The 19,292-nt window shown below is 39.2% G+C and overlaps 1 protein-coding gene across 3 annotated transcripts in view; it reads right to left on the bottom strand.

The window, feature by feature from the left end:
• Window positions 1–19,292, bottom strand: part of mtif2 (mitochondrial translational initiation factor 2) — a 35,054-nt gene that overhangs the window by 2,824 nt on the left and 12,938 nt on the right. For all 3 annotated transcript variants that reach the window (XM_033025199.1, XM_033025200.1, XM_033025201.1), the window contains exons 4-11: window positions 13,126–13,297; window positions 11,724–11,884; window positions 8,261–8,437; window positions 6,423–6,562; window positions 5,393–5,517; window positions 3,143–3,347; window positions 1,783–2,035; window positions 801–941 (exon numbers count right to left, since the gene is read on the bottom strand). In XM_033025199.1, the coding sequence (XP_032881090.1) occupies window positions 801–941; window positions 1,783–2,035; window positions 3,143–3,347; window positions 5,393–5,517; window positions 6,423–6,562; window positions 8,261–8,437; window positions 11,724–11,884; window positions 13,126–13,297 (1,374 nt within the window). The remainder of the gene's footprint in view (window positions 1–800; window positions 942–1,782; window positions 2,036–3,142; window positions 3,348–5,392; window positions 5,518–6,422; window positions 6,563–8,260; window positions 8,438–11,723; window positions 11,885–13,125; window positions 13,298–19,292) is intronic.

Below are 19,292 nucleotides of genomic sequence, written 5' to 3'. Positions count from 1 at the left end.
GGTCAACCTGGCGTCCAAGGGAGCGGTTCCACTGCCAGTGGTCTGGGGAGACCGTTCTCCCGTCGCCGGGCAGGAGCAGGAATGACTGACTCTGAACCCAGTCCTGGCAGCGGCCGTGACCCGACACCCGGAGCCGATCCGGCTGGACCCCTGCCTCCCCTGCCGCGGACCCTCCAATGCTTATGTGGACGTCAATGTGCCTGGAACATTTTTCTTGTAAAGAATGTGATTATGATCTTTTCCGTGTTAAATTGAAACATGATGAGAATTCAACCTGCACTTGCCGCCAATTACGTGTTTTATGTCACCTAGTAACGAATTATATCTCTACAACAACACAGTTTAAATGAGGCCTCCCTGAGCAGGTTTCAATCCAGTTCAGGGAACCCAACTTTGATGGCTTCTGTTTAATCTCTTACCAGAACTTCTTCAGGGTGCCCTTACCCAGTCCATGTCCCTTGAACAAACCCACCTACACCCTTCAAGACTTGATGCACGGCCACCTGACCCCAAAAGCCCTCATCCTCAACTGGTCCAGACCAGAATCTATAAGGCCTCCGTTAATTGTTTAACCTATATTCCTTCTATCTTATTAAATCCAGTCCTTCACAACAGTGTGGCATGCAAAAAGTGTGCAAAACCTATTCAATTCCATCAAGCATCTTGGAATAAGGAGTTACTAACTTTATGGATTCAATGGATGAGGCAAAACTGGTTCAGATACTGGTACTTTGAAATAACCCAATGAAAGATTAAAAATCAAGTACATTCATTAATTAAGATTAAAATGAAAATCTTACCTGAAAATGTCTCGGCTGAGACTATATCATTTTCACTAATATCTCCAACACCAAAATGGACTACTTGCAGGTTACACTGCTCATTAACATCATAACTATCCAAGATGTTTAGAATGGCTTCTACTGAGCCATCAACGTCACCTACAGGAAACAAAATATTTTAATCACTGTTTCAGTCTACATTACCAAATTGGCATGTAATCTACATCCAGAACAAACGTGAGGATAATCAACTTAACAGATAGGTTAGATACTAGCTTCATCTGATCCCAAGTGAAATGATAATTTGCAACAACTCAGCAGATAAACCCTGCAATTTATTATTTGAGTCCACTACCAGGAAAGCTGAAAACATTAGACAAAATACCAGCGAAGCATACTATTGCTATCGTTTTCTTTTTTTGTGGGATATGGGTCTCACTTGCTCTCTATCTGTCCATAAATGAAAGAGTACTGGTGAGCTGCCCTTTTTGAACTTGTGCAGCCTATCTCTGGTTTAGCCAGAAAAGCTGAGTGATGTAGATCGGAAAGAACCAGATACATTCTCTAGTGCCCATTTGTTGAGTTCCACTGAAATCACAATAGGGATGCATTAAAGAGATATGGATAAGAAGCAATAAATTGGGCATTCTCCCAGGCAATAGAAATGGGGATGTTTGTCAGACACAGTTGGATATTGCTAAAAAAAAAACCAACAGCACCACAACTGTCCACCAATATTGAGAATTATTCAAATAATAGACATTCAGCTAAGTTATTAGATGATAATCAAGGGGGGCCTTCAATGAAATAGCTAAGAAAATTATCCAAAACGATTTATAAAAGAATCATATATTTAAACTGAAATGTTATAAATGTACAGAATACTAATCACTTTCTTACAAAACCAAAATTGTTGACACTACATAAGAACTGCAATAGAGGTTGAAGTACAAGATATGCTGGATATTTCAGGATAATAATGTGACATATTTCCATTTACCTTTGATTATTATTGGAAGTGTAAAGTTGTCCATTTCTCTCTTTTCTTTCGGCCTATTTGCCATTAGATGTTTATTTGCCCTGTACATTGCAGATTTTCTCTGTCTCCAGTTCAAGCTATTATAGCTCTCCCGTTCTTTCTTGTATGCCTCAAGGTGTTCCTTCTGTTTGGTTTCAATCACCTCAAAGTCTTGCTTGATTTTTTCTTGCGCTTCAACATAGCTTCTCCAATCTAGAACTTCTCTGGCTCTTTGCTGTGCAGCCAACCCGGGCAAATAGAACAGATCAAACTTATTAAGTCGTCATAATAAGTGACATAAAATATTAACAACTACTCTGAAGAGTCATAGTATTATGAGGGTCAACATATTGGAAGATCCTCGACCCTCCCTCCCTTTGTTCTGATTCTAATTTTGACTTGCTGGTCAAAAACAACTTTTGAAATGCTAATATATGTATGTAAGAGCTGGAATAGGCCATTGGGCTCCGTCTAATCTTCTAGCTTTATAGCATTTTCATGCACTATCCCCATATCCATTAACTCCCGTGAACATCCATCAATCTGTTTTGAATGAACATAATAACTCAAGCTTCCATAACTATCCGTGGTGGAGAATTACACTAGTTGTGAAGAAAGTTCTCATCTCAGTCCTAAATGGCTAATCCCTTATTCTCAAGCTGTACCCATGGTCCTAGACTGCTCCCTGCATCTAGCCTGTCAAGCTTGCAAAGCATTTTGTAACTTTTGATGAGAGTTCCTCTCTTTCTTTTGACATATCATAAACCTGCCATCATTGCACCCAGTCTAGTGACTCTTTGATTAACCCATTCAAAGAAATTTTAAAGATTAGTTTAGTTTAGAGATACAGCGCAGAAACAGGCCCTTAGGCCCATCGAGTCCGCACCGACCAGGGATCACCGTACACTAGCACTATCCCACGCACTTGTGACAATTTACCATTTTTACTGAAGCCAAGTTAACCTACAAACCTGTACCTCTTTGGAATGTGTGGGAGGAAACTTGAGCACCTGGGGAAAACCCAGGTGGTTACGGGGAGAACATACGAACTCCGTACATACAGCACCCTTAGTCAAGATCGCACCCAGATCTCTAGCACTGTAAGGCAGCAACTCTACTGCTGCGCCATCTAATTTTGTGACGATATTCATAATCATTTGATTAATTGCACACAAGCTCTCACATTTTGGCATTCTCACTCGTCAACATTCTTGTAAAAAGTGAGGGCTCATGTGGTTGATGCACATTGAACCAAAGAGCTGAGGAAGATCCATGCTTTCAATGTAACCATGGGTGCATTTTGGTAATCATAACCAAGAAATAAAACATTCAAATTTCTTACCTCCGATTCCACTTCAAGTATTTCATCTCCTGCAGATGGAAGTTCTTTCCAACCCACTATCTCAACTGGAGTACTCGGTCCAGCAGCATTCATTGTCTTGTTATTTTCATCAAACATTAATCGGACCTTAGCCCAGCTCTTTCCTGCAACCAGGACACAACCTTTCCTCAATGTCCCACGCTGGATAATAGCTGTGGTAACTGGTCTATTAAACAAATAAATAATTAGTCCAGTTCAATAGAATTTCAATTTAGAGACTTCCAGATGCCCTAAAATGCTTTGTAGCAAATTAAAAAAATTTTGATCTATAGTTACCATTGTAATCCAAGAACCTTGGAAGATAATTTGCATATCTCAACATTTCATGCATAATAATATAATAGCCATACAATCTGCTTGCAGTTCCATTTAGTGAGGAATAAATGTTAGTTGTAAAACCAGCAAGAAATCCGCTCTTTCTTCAAAATAATGAGGTGGATACTTTTACATCACACTGAGTAAATGGACTGGGTCTCGGTCTAATGCCTCATGTAAAACAATATTCTTCCAATAATGTAGCATTCCCTCAAGCGTACGTGCAAATATTTGCACTTAAGTGATATTCATAATTCGAATCGAAGATTTTAACATTGATAACCTGGTCTAAGTTTAGCTACCAGCAATATTTTCTCCTTGCCAGTATTATTTTGCCAATTATCCTTTCACGTTCTCATCTAAAGATGTTAAGTTGAAGATGTATTTCCATGATGCCAATTATCCTTCAATCCTTTGCTCAAATAGTCATAACATGGCAACCTAAGGACTGCCAGGAAAAAGACAGTTTAATTCTTCTCTCATTCTTTTTCTCACAGAGAGTGGTGAGTCTGTGTAATTCTCTGCCTCAGTGGGCAGTGGAGGCAGGTTCTCTGGATGCTTTCAAGAGAGAGCTAGATAGGGCTCTTAAAAATAGCGGAGTCAGGGGAAATGGGGAGAAGGCAGGAACGGGGTACTGATTGGGGATGATCAGCCATGCTCACATTAAATGGCGGTGCTGGCTCGAAGGGCCGAATGGCCTACTCCTGCACCTATTGTCTACTGTCTATTCCTCATAACATTAATCCATATTAAACAAGGATTATGATCAAAGTAAGAGGCCTTTGTCTAATTTTTATATTCTCTAACCTAGAGGTGCCAGTGACAATTAAAAACTTCAGTGAGTTTGGATTTTCAAGATTGTGATCTAAGCCAGCGTTTTTTATTATACAAAACACATTTTGCTCCAATTTTCAAACAATGCTGCAAGATATCCTATACTTGTGCATTCCATCTGATTGTACATTCAATCTAAGCAGGTTTAATTTGCTCTGTTCTACAATTGACAGTTACTATTACCAACACTTATTTCTGATCTGGAAGTCCCAGGTAGATGTTTAAATATTCCAATGCCTACCAAACACACAAATTAAGCTATGTTAATTAAATATATAGGAAGGAACTGCAGATGCTGGTTTAAACCGAAGATAGACACAAAAAGCTGGAGTAACTCAACATCCCTGGAGAGAAGGAATGGGTAACGTTTCGGGTCGAGACCCTTCTTCAGACCCAAAACATCACCCATTTCTTCTCTGCAGAGATGCTGCCTGTCCCGCTGAGTTACTCCAGCTTTTTGTGTCTATCTTGGTTAATTAAATTACCAGCCACAGCTTAGATGTACTTATCATTTTTAAACTTTTCCCCATTGGCGAGATATCTAAAATTAAACGGCATTGGTTTAGCATAATGGCACAGTGGCAAAGCTGCTGCCTTACAGTGTCGGAGACCTGGGTCCGATCCTGATTACAGGTGTGGTCTGTAGGGAGTTTGTACATTCTCCCTGTGTCCACATGGGTTTTCTCCGGGTTCTCTGGTTTCCTCCCACATTCCAAAGACGTGCAGGTTTGTCGGTTAAATAACCTGTAAATTGTCCCTAGAGCTAGTGATCGCTGGTCGGTGCGGACTCGGTGGGCTGAAGGGCCTATTTCCATCCTATATCTCAAAAGATTAGGGTCGGAGATTTAGAAGGGATCTGTCAAATATTTATTTCACTCAGTAGGTGATTGGAGTGGTTAACTTTAATAACAAACTCTAATGTTTATAGTTCAAAGGCTCTATTTTTCATGTACTAACTTTATTACAATGTATCAATACTATATTACAGCCAACATTTCTGAATCACCTTAAAATTACATTCCTACATATGAAATTCGAAATTTCAATAGTAATAATACTTACCCTTTCCCTTTATCATTCCGACATTCAATTATGATAGCCTCAACAGGACCTGTGCAATCTGCCTTCAACTCCAGCACTTCAGACAGAGCAACAGTAGCCTCTGCTAAAGCCATCAAATTGTCTCCCTAAAAATAATTCAGTATATTAAAATAACATTCAGCCTTGTTATATTTCCAAACCATAGATAAGTCTAGAAAAACCTACTTTACCCTTCAAAGGGAGACAGGCAATCATCAGGAGTAACCACAAGGGCAGGGCAAACACTTTTTAATGACAACCACTCCCCACTCGCAATAGTCACTAAGCTTGCAAAGGTAATGCACATTTAGGACAGGCACAGTGGCACAGCACACAGCTGCTGTCTCACAGCGGCAGAGATTCGGGTTCAATCATGACTATGGGTTCTCCTTGTGCCTGTGTTTTTCCTTCCGCGTGTTTTCCGATTTCCTCCCACATTCCAATGACATGCAGGTTTATAGGTTAATTGCCTTCTGTAAATTGCCCCAAGAGCATATGATGGGAAAGTGGGATAACATAGAACTAGCATACAGGTGAGTATTGGTCAGCATGGACTCGGTGGGCCAAACGGCCTGTTTCCATCTGTATCTCTAAACATGTATATAAAGTTCATGTTGAATTTACTCAATCATCAGTCAAAATTATCAGTCGCATATAAATAAATAATTTTCTTCTAAAATTGGGAATATGTAACCCGTGGCTACTAAACATTGAACTAAATATGGCTTAACTTAAAAGTGGTAACATGGTAGTTAAAAAAAAAGAGGCTGGAATGAGATGTTTATTCAGTTTTTGGGAATTGCTGCTGAGCCTGTAATGCTGGTAAGAGGATAAATTGTATTCAACCAGGAGCTTTAAAGGCAGATTCAATGGAGAGTGCACTGAATTTATCAGACACTTTGTTTATTTTAACTGTTTAGCACCAGTAAATGGAATGAATGTATTCAAAAAGTAGGCATGGTAAAGTTATAACATGCAGCCAGAGAAATTGAAATATGCTGTTAAAAGTTACCTTAATGGCTGATATATTTATAGATTGAACATCACCACCATATTCCTCACAAATCACATCATAGGCTAACAATTCCTTCTTTACATTTTCAGGATCTGCCTCTGGTTTGTCACACTTATTTATTGCCAGTATTATTGGAACTGGAATGAAAACAATTAACGTAAAATATGAATTAACAGCACAGTAAGATATTCTGTACTGAACACACAGTAACAGGACATGAACAAAATGTTCTCATCAGCAATTTTTGAACAATTTCCATAGTCTATTCCTTATGAAAGTCGATTAAAAATAGAACAATTTAAAAAATACTAGTCAACTGCAGAAAATTGCCTCAATCAGGAAAATGATTGAAAATAGATAGTCACTATTAGTTTGCAGAAAATTGATTAATATAACAGATTTTAGCTGAACACACACACACCAGACTGTATACCATGCTTTAAAAAAGGATGAAGTCAATGTTATGGTTGTGGTGTCGGGGGTCACGGGGAAAGAAAAGACTTTCGGTAATAATAAAATCATAAATGTACAAATATACTATACTCATTATTACTTTTCTTTTTCATTCAGTTACATTAAAAATATCATAGGACGCAACTTGTATAGAAAGGAACTGCAGATGCTGGTACATACTGAAGATAGACACAAAGTGCTGGAGTAACTCAGCAAGTTAGGCATATCTGGAGAAAAAGGATGGGTGACGTTTCGGATCGGGACCCTTCTTCAGACATAACTTTCAGGACATAATTTTCTTTACCAACAAGTTCCCGTTTATTATATTTAAAACACCACTCTGGATCTGTTTGTGCTCTTTCCATGCTGCCAAAGACCACCCCGCAATGATGCAAATGCTGCAGGAATATTTGTATTACAATTGCCAGATCCAGAAAAAGGGTAATCAGCTATTTATCATCCCAAACTCTGCATGATGATTTATCTTATTCCCCGTTTCCAAGCCATGCCATCATAATTCCGTCAGTGTTTCAGTAGCACTCGGGTGCTGTCCCCAAAGGGGCAGTCCTGTTTCTCAATCATGGAAAGGAGGTAAAAGATGGCTTTACAGGTTTGGGAGACAATGAGTCTAGAGGCTGCAGAGTTAACACTTCCAGAGTTGAGGTCTGGAAATTAATGGTTTGCTAAATAGTGCTGGGTTGATGATCCAGGAGGTGAGAGGAGAAAAAGGACCAACACTTAAATTATGCCTCTTATGTCCCTTTCAGGATGATTCCAAATGCTTACAGCCAACAAAGTACTCTTGAAGCATTATTGTATTGTAAGGCAAAAATACAGCTGCCAATTTGCATATAATAATGAGATTATGGCCAGACACCCCATTTGCTTTGCTGAGTGAGATATCAATACTGGCCAGGACACCAGGGATAACCCTCTCTCATTGATCCCCCTCTGTGAATCCGAAAAAGGATCACAACCCAAAACGTCACTTATCCATGTCCTCCAGAGATGCTGCCTGATCTGCTGTTACTCCAGCACTTCATGTTCTTCACACGATTCCAGCATCTACAGTTCCTTGTGTCACTGGGGATAACATCCTTGCTCTGCACAAAAGTGCCGTGAGATATTTTTTTAATCCTCCTGGAATTCTTCAGTTTCATTTTTTGTCTGAATCTATGTTTAACAGTACAACAATGACTCAGTACTTGATTCTTCTGACCACTGAATGGACACGAAAGAACCCCAGTTGTAAATGGAATAGCCTAAAAGAAATACCAACTCAATTAGACATTGGTGTCAGTGATTTACAAATGACAAATGAAAAATAGCCGTCACTGAAATACACAAATCTTACATAAACAATTATAACTTTTTAAATGTACCATTAGATTTTTTAGCATGTTGAATTGATTCTACAGTTTGTTTCATGACTCCATCATCTGCAGCAACAACCAAGATCACAACGTCTGTCACATTAGCACCACGGGCTCTCATGGCTGAAAAGGCAGCATGACCAGGGGTATCCAAGAAGGTTATCTTTTCACCAGATGATAAATGAACTGTGTAAACAAGCAAAATGTTTTAATCACCACAGAAGAAAAAGCATAAATTTGATCAATGCAGTAAAATCAAAAGGTAACAGAACTGAAAAGATGTTTATTATGAGAAAGTCCCATAAACATTCACATTATGTGTAAAATAAGTCCAACATCTTCCATTCCTATGATATAAACATTTTGACATGCTTTATTATTTGATTCCTTCTAGAGGTATAACAATGAATAAGAAATGTGATTATATTTGATTAAAATCATCAGTCTGGCCAAACATTCTACAGAGCATTTTAAAGTGATATTCCTTTTGTTTTTTAAGGGTTAAAGCAAATTTTTACATAATGTATGATTTATTTAAAAAAGACCATGGTTTTGAAACTGACTCTAGCTGGAGGCTCAAATTGTAGAAAATAAACGAAATTCATCAGCACTTTTTTGGTCAAAAGAATTTTACTTTTTATGATTCAGCCTTACTGGGACCACATAGAATGTATTTGTATCCACAGGAACAATGTCAAACAAAAGAAGGGGATATTAAGGCAAATTATGTAGCTTTTAATGAACTAAATCCAATAAGTTAAAAGACTAGGGAAGGAATTCCAGGGACCTCTCTGTAACTGGGAGAACTGGGAGAAAACTGTAACTGTGAGAAAACTGAGATCAGAGATACAATCTCAGAGGTTGAGTAAGGGAGAAGTATGGTCATGGGACAATTTGAAATTAAGATTGTAAATGTTAATACTGAGAGCATATTTACAAGTAACCGATCATTCTAAATGCAGAAGTGCAGGAGTCATGACAATTTATCCGCTGATAAACTTCACAAGCTCTGCATGGAGATAAATGAATGCAATGGAAATATGGAGGGGATGCAGTGGGAAAGATCATCACCCAATGGGTCCCCTGACTAAGAATGTCAGCAAGAGAATGGGAACATTGAGTTTGCTGGTCATAAGAAAATAATAACCAAATCCTTGATGGGCTGCTTGGATCCCAGGAGAGGCTTACCCAAGGGGCGGCACGGTGGCACAGCAGTAAAGTTGCTGCCTTACAACGCTTACAGTGCCAGAGACCTGGGTTATATCATGGCTACAGTTGCTTGTCTGTACGGAGTTTGTACATTCTCCACGTGACCGCGCGGCTTTTCTCCGAGATCTTCGGTTTCCTCCCATACTCCAAAGACGTACAGGTTTGTAGGTTAATTTGCTTGGTATAAATGTAAATTGTTTCCAGTGTGTGTTGGATAGTGTTAGTGTGCGGAGATTGCTGGTCGGTATGGACTCGGAGGGCCGAAGGGCCTGTTTCCGCGCTGTATTTCTAAACTAAAAAGATAGTAAAATCTGGGATGATAGAGAAGTCAAGGAAGAATGAAAGCATAGGGTGGCGATGTGGAAGCGCAGAGAATCTAAGTGGGAAGAAATGAAAAGAAGCATCACAGAATAGCAAGCACAGGTACAGGCTCTTCAGCCCGCAATGTCTGTGCTGGACATGATGCTAAGATTAACCATTAACTGCCTGCGCATAAATCATATTCCTCCATTCCCTGCATATGCATCTTAAAGTCTGTTAAAGGCTAGTATTGTTTCTGTCTCCCCCACCACCCTGGCAGTGCACTCTGACACTCGCTACTCTCTGTGCAGAAAGATTTGCCTTGCATATCCTTTAAACTTTGCCCCTTTCACCTTAGAGCTATGCCCTCTAGTATTTGACATTTCTATCCTGGGTAAAAGGTTTGGACTATCTATTCTATCAATGCCTCTCATAATTTTATATACTTCTATCAGATCTCCCCTCAATCTCCAGGACGCCAGAGAAAACAATCCAAGTCTGTCCAACCTCTGTCTGTAGCTAATACCCCCTACTCCAGGCATAATTCTCGTAAACCTCCTCACCATCCTCTCCAAAGTCTCCACATCCTGCCAAGCAATGGGGCAGCCAGAACCACATGCAATACTCCAACAAGGGAAAACATTCAGAAGGTGTGAAGAGAAGATGAGAAAAAAGTGCAGATAGTAGAATGAGAGATAATGGGCTTTCCAAATAGTGCATTACACCATTCATTCTGTACCAATGATAACCATATAACCATATAACAATTACAGCACGGAAACAGGCCATCTCGGCCCTTCTAGTCTGTGCCGAACACGTATTCTTCCCTAGTCCCATCTACCTGCACTCAGACCATAACCCTCCATTCCTTTCCCGTCCATATAACTATCCAATTTATTTTTAAATTATAAAATCGAACCTGCCTCCACCACCTTCACTGGAAGCTCATTCCACACCATATCATGAACAGAATTAATTATTATAGACAATGAATACCATTCGTAGGAAGCTGATTCCCCCAGCCTGACTCCACAATTGGTGAACAGACAGAACTAATAGAATTTTAGAGCAAAGATTTGCAAGTATCTTTTCCAGCAAAATAATTGGGGGTCAGAGTGGGTGCGGGGAGAATCATATAATATGTATAATCGTACAACAGCAAAATAAGCGATTCCAAGGATTTGAATGAATGAATAAGTTTATAGGCCAAGTATTCACATACAAGGAATTTGCCTTGGTGCTCCGCCCGCAAGTGACAACATGACATACAGTGACAGTTAAGGGCCAGTCCCACTGTACGAGGTAATTCAAGAGTTCTCGAGTTTTCCCCGATTCGAACTCGAAGAATGTCCGTAGCGGGTCCGTAGGAGTCCGTGGATGTCTCGTAGCGGCTCGTACGAGTAAAAAGTAACAATTTTTTCCAACCTTTTTGCCTGTGGAGTGGATGATGGCCTCCCATTTAAGGTCCTTGGAGATGATAGTTCCCAGGACAGATGTGACTGTGGTGTTGTTGATGGTGAGTGGATGAGGGGAGGCGAAGCTCTCCAAAAGTCTACAATCAATTCCACTGTCTTAAGAGCATTGAGCTCCAGGTTGTTGTGATGGCACCAGGCCGCCAGCTGTGTCACTTCCTGTCTGCAGGCAGATTCCTCCCCATCCTGGATAAGTCCAATCAGGGTTGTGTCATCCACAAACTTGAGAAGTTTGACAAAGGAGTCAATGGAGGTGCAGTCATTGGTGTAGAGAGAGTAGAGAGGAGAGTACGCAGCCTTGCAGTGCTCCTATGCTGAGGGTTTGCGAGTCCGAGATGTGCTTTCCCAGCCTCACATGCTTGATTACAGCTCCCCCCCCCAAAAAAAACAATTAAGAATCTAGGGACAATATTTGTTGATGCCACAACTAAATAAAAATGATTTACCACGATATTCTATTCATAAATGAAGAACAATGCAGCGAAACATACCAAGGAATGCTCCGATGTGCTGAGTGATACCTCCTGCCTCCGTTGCAGCAACCTGGGTTTTTCTAAGGCTGTCAAGTAATGATGTTTTTCCATGGTCTACGTGGCCCATGATAGTAACTACGGGCGACCTTGAAACTAATAGTGCTGGATCTGCAGGTGGCCTGAAACCCAAAAGGACACATTAAATAACTCTCGGATGATGGTTAACTCTTGTGTTTTATTGTTAAATCAATTCTTCAGTAATTAAGAATCTATTAATAAATATCCAAGCCGAAAAGCATGAAAATAGTACATAAAATTTGGAAAGAAAATGGTGACAAAGTAGATTCTGAAACTTAGATTGCCATTTAGTGTTTTTTTTTAATTAAAAGAACTAAAGGAAGATCAGTATATAGTAATCTCTAATTGCCCTCCAGGTAATGACATACCACTTCATTAAACCATTGGATTCCTTCAGAATTTCGATAGGGGTTTTGTGAATTAGATGCAGTGACATTGCAGGAACAAAGATGAATAAATCCCACATGATAATCCATTTTGTCTCTTTCCAAGGTTTCACTTTTACCAAAGCCAGTCTTCAGTCCTTGTGAAACGGCTGTATACATGGGATCTATCAACAATGATGGGCCACAACAAATTCCAGTCTTGTGCTGCAGACTGTGCATGCTTCTGAACCAAGCAGCTCCAGTTCAAATACAATCTTGGTAACTATTCAAGATGGAATGTGATTAGGAAAGGAACATGCACCTTGTGGCATTCCCTGTTGCCTTTGTCCATCTTGATGGTAGATTAGGGAGCTGATGCCAAAGTAATGTTGGCCAGTAACTGCAATCCATTTTAGTTTTAAAGAGTGTGGAAACAGGCCCTTCAGCCCACCAAGTCCGTGCTGCCCATCGCTTTTGCATCCTACACACTAGGAGCAATTTACAGAATCTACAAACCGGATGCCTTTGGAATGTGGGAGGAAACTGGAGAAAACCACGCTGTCGCTGGGGGAATGTGCAAACTCAGCACAGACAGCAATCGTGGTCAGGATCAAACCCAGGTCTCTGGCGCTGTGAGGCAGCAGCTCTACCGCTGTGGCTTGTCGATGTTACATGATGTAGACATGGTATCTGATGAATGTTGGACTGTCAGTTAAGCAGGCTACTTTATTCTGAAGGTTATGAGATTTGTGGTTGTTATCGGAACTACACTCATCCAGGTAAGCTGCACATATTTGCACAAAAGGGAACTGCGGTGAGCTTGCATCTTACTGTTTTTGACAGTGTGCAATAAAACTAAGCATTTGAACGCACAACAAAGGCAGATGAAATGTTCTTTAAAAAAAAAACTTTTTCCAACAGTCACCAAAAGAACATAACTCCTCAATTATTATAATAATGCAAAATAATGAACCTACCTCTTCACAGCATCTTTATTTTCTTTCACTTTTTCTTCTGTAAGTTTTGCCCATCTAAACTTCATTCCAGATTTTTTAATTATATCTTTTATCCATTTTTCATCTAAGACAAAGTCATCATCTAATTCATCCGTATCCATGCTTGTACGCAGCAGAGCTTCATATACATGATCTAGATTCAGGCAGAGAAAGTCATCCTATTTGAATATGCAAGGATATATGCAAAGATATATATTTTTTGCTTTCAATCAATAAAGCGTTGAATTGAATTCAATGAGCTACAGTGCCCTCCATAATGTTTGGGACAAAGACCCATCATTTATTTATTCGCCTCGGTACTCCACAATTTGAGATTTGTAATAGAAATGTTCACATGTGGTTTAAGTGCACATTGTCAGATTTTAATTAAGGCCATTTTTATACATTTTGGTCTCACCATGTAGAAATTTCAGCAGTGTTTATACATAGTACCCCCATTTCAGGGCACCATGATGTTTGGGACACAGCAACGTCATGTAAATGAAAGTAGTCATGTTTAGTATTTTGTTGCTTATCTTTTGCATGCAATGACTGCTTGAAGTCTGCGATTCATGGTCATCAACAGTTGCTGGGTGTCTTCTCTGGTGATGCTCTGTCAGGCCTGTCTTGCAGCCATCTTTAGCTTATGCTTATTTTGGGGGCTAGTCTCCTTCTGTTTTCTCTTCAGTCAGGTCAAGTCAAGTCAAGTTTATTTGTCACATACACATACGAGATGTGCAGTGAAATGAAAAGTGGCAATGCTCGCGGACTTTGTGCAAAAGGACAAACAAACAAACAACCAAACAAACTACAAACAGAATGGAACAGAATCACATATTATTTTACATATTAAATATTGTGGGCGGAAGGAAAAAGGGACAAAACAGCACTTAAAAAAAAAAAAAGCAGTAGAGTGGTACAGTAAAAGTTAGTCCCTGGTGAGATAGGAGTTTACAGTCCTAATGGCCTCTGGGAAGAAACACCTTCTCAATCTCTCCGTTCTCACAGCATGGCAACGGAGGCGTTTGCCTGACCGTAACAGCTGGAACAGTCCGTTGCAGGGGTGGAAGGGGTCTCCCATGATTTTATTAGCTCTGGAGTTGCACCTCCTGATGTATAGTTCCTGCAGGGGGGCGAGTGAAGTTCCCATAGTGCGTTCGGCCGAACGCACTACTCTCTGCAGAGCCTTCTTGTCCTGGGCAGAGCAATTCCCAAACCAGATGGTAATATTTCCGGACAAGATGCTTTCCACAGCCGCTGAGTAGAAGCACTGGAGGATCCTCGGAGACACTCTGAATTTCCTCAATTGCCTGAGGTGGTAAAGGCGCTGCCTTGCCTTACTCACGAGTGCTGCGGCGTGTGATGTCCATGTCATATCCTCAGAGATGTGGACTCCCAGATATTTAAAACAGCTCACCCTATCCACAGTATCCCCATTTATCCTCAATGGTGTGTACGTCCTCGGATGATGTGCCCTCCTAAAGTCCACGATCAGCTCCTTAGTTTTTTTGATGGTCAAGAGGAGGCTGTTGTCCTGACACCAGAGTGCCAGATCAGCCACCTCCTCCCGGTAGGCCTTCTCATCCTTGTCTGAGATCAGGCCCACCACCACAGTGTCATCAGCAAACTTGATTATTGAGTTGGAGCTGAACCTAGCCACACATTCAAGTGTGTACAGGGAGTACAATAGGGGGCTGAGGACGCAACCCTGGGGCGATCCTGTGCTCAGGGTGAGGGACTCGATGTATTCCCTCCCATCTTGACTACCTGGGGCCTGGCGGTGAGAAAGTCCAGGGCCCAGGCACACAGGGGGGTGTTGAGCCCCAATTCCAGTAGTTTCTTGGCCAGTCTGGTGGGGGCTATCGTGTTGAAGGCTGAACTGAAGTCTATGAACAGCATCCTCACGTAGCCCCCCCTTCTGGCTGTCAAGATGAGGGAGAGTGGTGTGCAAAACCTGGAAGACCGCATCATCCGTGGATCTGTTCGGACGGTATGCGAACTGTAACGGGTCCATATTGCGAGGGAGGAAGGCGCAGATGTGTTTCTTCACCAACCTCTCAAAGCATTTCATGACTACCGAGGTAAGGGCCACCGGACGGTAGTCATTCAGACAGGCTGGGCAGGCAGGGACCACCGACTTGTCCAGGGAGAGGTTGAATATTGTAGTGAGCACCGGAGCTAGCTGCGTAGCACAGGACTCGAGTACTCGCCCCGAGATGCCATCGGGGCCTGCAGCTTTCCTCGTGTTCACCCGTGTCAGAGCCCTCCTCACATCGTGCTCGGACAGTGATAATGTGTGCTTCGCTTCAGCTTCGTTAGCCAGCCCGCTGGCGGTATTGTCGATAGTCGGCAGACCTGGGGTGGTGTTGCCCATCTCGAAACGAGCGTAAAAGTTCAGGTCATCAGCTAGGGAGGTGCCGGCACTTGCGGATGAGGGTGGGGTGCTGGAGGGTTGGTTACAGCCCGTAGCCCCTGCCACAGGCGTCTGGTGTCCTGCTGCTCCATCTGTGACTCCATCTTGTCCCTGTACATCCTTTTTGCGTCCTTCGCAGTAGGTAGGACTCTACCTTGTAGACGTCCATGTTTCCTGATGCCAAGCCCGAGTTGTAGGCAGCAGTGCGAGCATTCAAGGCAACACGAATGGACCTGTCTACCCAGGGTTTTTTTTTTTTTTTTTTTTGAAAATATTTTTTTATTGGTGATAGGTACATAACCTATTTACATCATTACAGTCTTACATTTTTAAATTGATAATATTGTCAATTATTATTACATTGTCTCCAATACTTTTTGCCTTTTTTTTTTTTAAACTAGATAGAACTAAAGAGATAGATGAAGTAAAGAAAGAAAAGAAAGAGAAGAAAAACAAAAACAAAAACAAACAAAAAAAAAAAAAAAAAGGAAAAAGATAGTTAAAGAAGAATGGAAAAATTTATTAAAATAAAAAAGACTTCATTCGAGATATATTCGTACATTTCAGAGTATAGTATTTCATCCATTCTTTAGCCCGCGTGCTAGTCAGGTTCCTGTGCTGAACCATTCTGACCCTTTAAGTAATCAATAAAAGGAGACCATGTTCCAACGGATAATTCCTGTTTGTCCAACAGGGAAAATCTGATTCTTTCCACGTTTAAGGTCTCCGTCATTTCTATAATCCACATTTTGATTGTGGGGGCCGTAGGGCCTTTCCAAAATTTTAGAATTAATTTTTTTCCTGTTATTAAACTATAATCAATAAAGTTTCTTTGTGTTGTTCTAAGTGTTTGATTGAATTCTAATATTCCGAGTATTATTAATTTTGGATCTGGGTCCAATTGTGTGCTGGTTACTTTAGATATTATACTAAAAATATTTACCCAGAATTTTTTAATTTTTATACAGTTTGCAAACATATGAGATAATGTAGCTTCTAAATGTTGACATTTATCACATATAGGTGAGATATGTTGAAAAATTTTATGTAGTTTTGTTTTTGAATAATGTAACCTATGTATTACTTTAAATTGTATTAGAGAATGTCTGGCGTTTAGTGAACACTGATGTATGTGTTGCAAACTTTCTTCCCAAGTATCTTTCGTTATTACTTGATTTAATTCTTTTTCCCATGTTTGTCTGTGTAAGTCCGTCGAAGGAATGTCACTGTCTAATAAGATATTATATATATAAGATATTAATTTTTCTGTATTAGGATGTTTGTTCCAACATTCATCAAGAATTTCTGAATTTCTAATTCGAAAATTTTGGGAGTTCGATTTTACATAATCTCTAAGTTGAAGATATCTGAAATAATCATTTCCTCGAAGTCCATAAGTCTGTTGCAACTCCTGAAATGTCAGAAAAGTGCCTTCCTTGTAAAGTTGTCCCATATTTTTAATTCCATAATTCTTCCATTGTGTAAAACCCCCGTCCAACCATGAAGGCTTAAACAAAGGATTATTCACAATTGGAAGAAAAAGTGATAAATTATCTAATTTTAATGTCTTTTTTAATTGTTTCCAAATTCGTATAGCACTAAATATTATAGGGTTTTCCCTATAAATTTTTTTGTTTAATTTAGACGTAGCAAATAATATCGAACCGATATCAAAAGGTAAACAATCTTCCTTTTCCATTTTTAACCAGTCTGGTTGATGATCTATTTCTTCCAACCAGAAATTCATATTTTTAATGTTAACTGCCAAGAAATAAAACAAAAAATTGGGTAAAACCAAGCCTCCATTTATTTTTGATTTACAAAAGTGTCTTTTGTTTATCCTATGATTCTTATAATCCCAGATAAAATCATTAACAATAGAGTCCAATTTTTTTTTAAAGTTTTTTGCCAGATATATCGGAACTGTCTGAAAAAGGTATAATATTTGCGGTAAAAAAATCATTTTTATGGCATTGATTTTGCCTACCATTGAGATAGGAAGTGTTTTCCAGTATTGAATATTCTTATGTAGTTTGTTCAGTAATGGGGGGAAATTTGCTTTAAATAATGATGTATATATCTTAGTTACATAAATACCTAGATATTTAAATTTTTCATTTACTATTTTAAATGGAAATTGTTGTATTATCTGTTTGTTATGTTCCCTTATTGGCATAATTTCACTTTTATTCCAATTTATTCTGTATCCTGAAAGTGAACCAAATTGGGTTATTAGCTTTAATAAGTTTGGAATACTAATTTCTGGTTTTGTAATGTAAATTAATACATCATCTGCGTATAGAGAAATTTTATTCACTGTGTCCTTTGTGTTATACCCATGTATTTCCGGATGCCCCCTTACTCTTTCTGCCAGTGGCTCAATAGCAAGCGCAAATAATAATGGAGATAATGGGCATCCTTGTCTACAACCTCTAGATAGGCTAAATTTAGATGACAACCTTTGGTTTGTAAATATTCTAGCCGTGGGATTTGTATATAACAGTTTTATCCATGTACAGAATTTCTCCCCTAGCTGCATATTTTCCATCACCGAAAATAAATAAGGCCATTCGACCTGATCAAATGCTTTTTCAGCGTCAAGTGAAATTATTGCTAGATCTTCATTAATAATTCTCTTGGAATATATAATATTAAATAATCTTCTTAGATTATAATATGAGTACCGTTTCTGAATAAAGCCTGTTTGGTCAGGGTGTATTAATTTATTCATCACTGTACTTAATCTATGCGCTAGTATTTTAGTTAAAATTTTCTGATCTGTATTTAAAAGTGCAATTGCTCTGTATGATCCCGGGTCTTCCAGATCTTTATCAGCTTTAGGAATAAGTGTTATTATTGATTCATTTAAAGTGTCTGGAAGTTTCTGTTGAGTATATATATACTCATACAGTCTTTGTAAACGTGGGCTAAGCAAATCATAAAATTTTTATAAAATTCGGAACCTAAACCATCTGGTCCTACTGCTTTACCATTTTTTAAAGAGCCAATAGACTCCTCAATATCCTTTATCGTAATCTCCCTTTCTAATAATTCTCTATCGTTTGAATCTAAACCTTTTAAATTACATTTTATTAAAAAATCTGCTATTCCTTCTGATTGTGCTACGGTTTTAGTTGAATAAAGGTTATGATAGTATTGGAGAAATCTATCATTTATGTCCTTGGGCATTTTTAATAATTCTCCTGTCTCTGTTCTAATTTTATGAATTGTTTTTTCCCCTTCCATTTTTCGTAACTGACGTGCTAATAATTTTTGTGGTTTGTCTCCAAATTCAAAATGTAATTGTTTGGTTTTTTGATAAAGTTTTATTACTTGTTCTGAATACATTTTATTTAATTTATATTTCAATACAGCAATTTTATTATGTTTTAAAGTAGATGGCATTCTCGCATTTTCTATATCTAGTTGCTTGATTTCACTTTCCAATGTTTGTTGCTTAATCCTGTTCTCTTTATTATAAAATGCTTGACCAGAAATTAATGTACCTCGAACATACGCTTTAAACGTATCCCACATAAGAGAAGTAGGTGTGTCAGGGTTGTCATTTACCTCAAAAAATATTTGAATCTGTTTAATAATATATTCCTGGCATGATCTTTCGTTCAAAATTTGTGGGTTAAATCTCCAATATGCTTGTTTCTCGGACATTCCATTTAATTTAATCATGAATGTTACAGGTGCGTGATCTGAGATTATAATGTTATGGTATTTTGAA

Source organism: Amblyraja radiata, chromosome 8 (assembly GCF_010909765.2).
Source record: "Amblyraja radiata isolate CabotCenter1 chromosome 8, sAmbRad1.1.pri, whole genome shotgun sequence".
Lineage (NCBI taxonomy): Eukaryota > Metazoa > Chordata > Chondrichthyes > Rajiformes > Rajidae > Amblyraja > Amblyraja radiata.
Note: the sequence above shows the minus strand (reverse complement) of the source record. Positions and strands in the feature narration are given on the sequence as shown.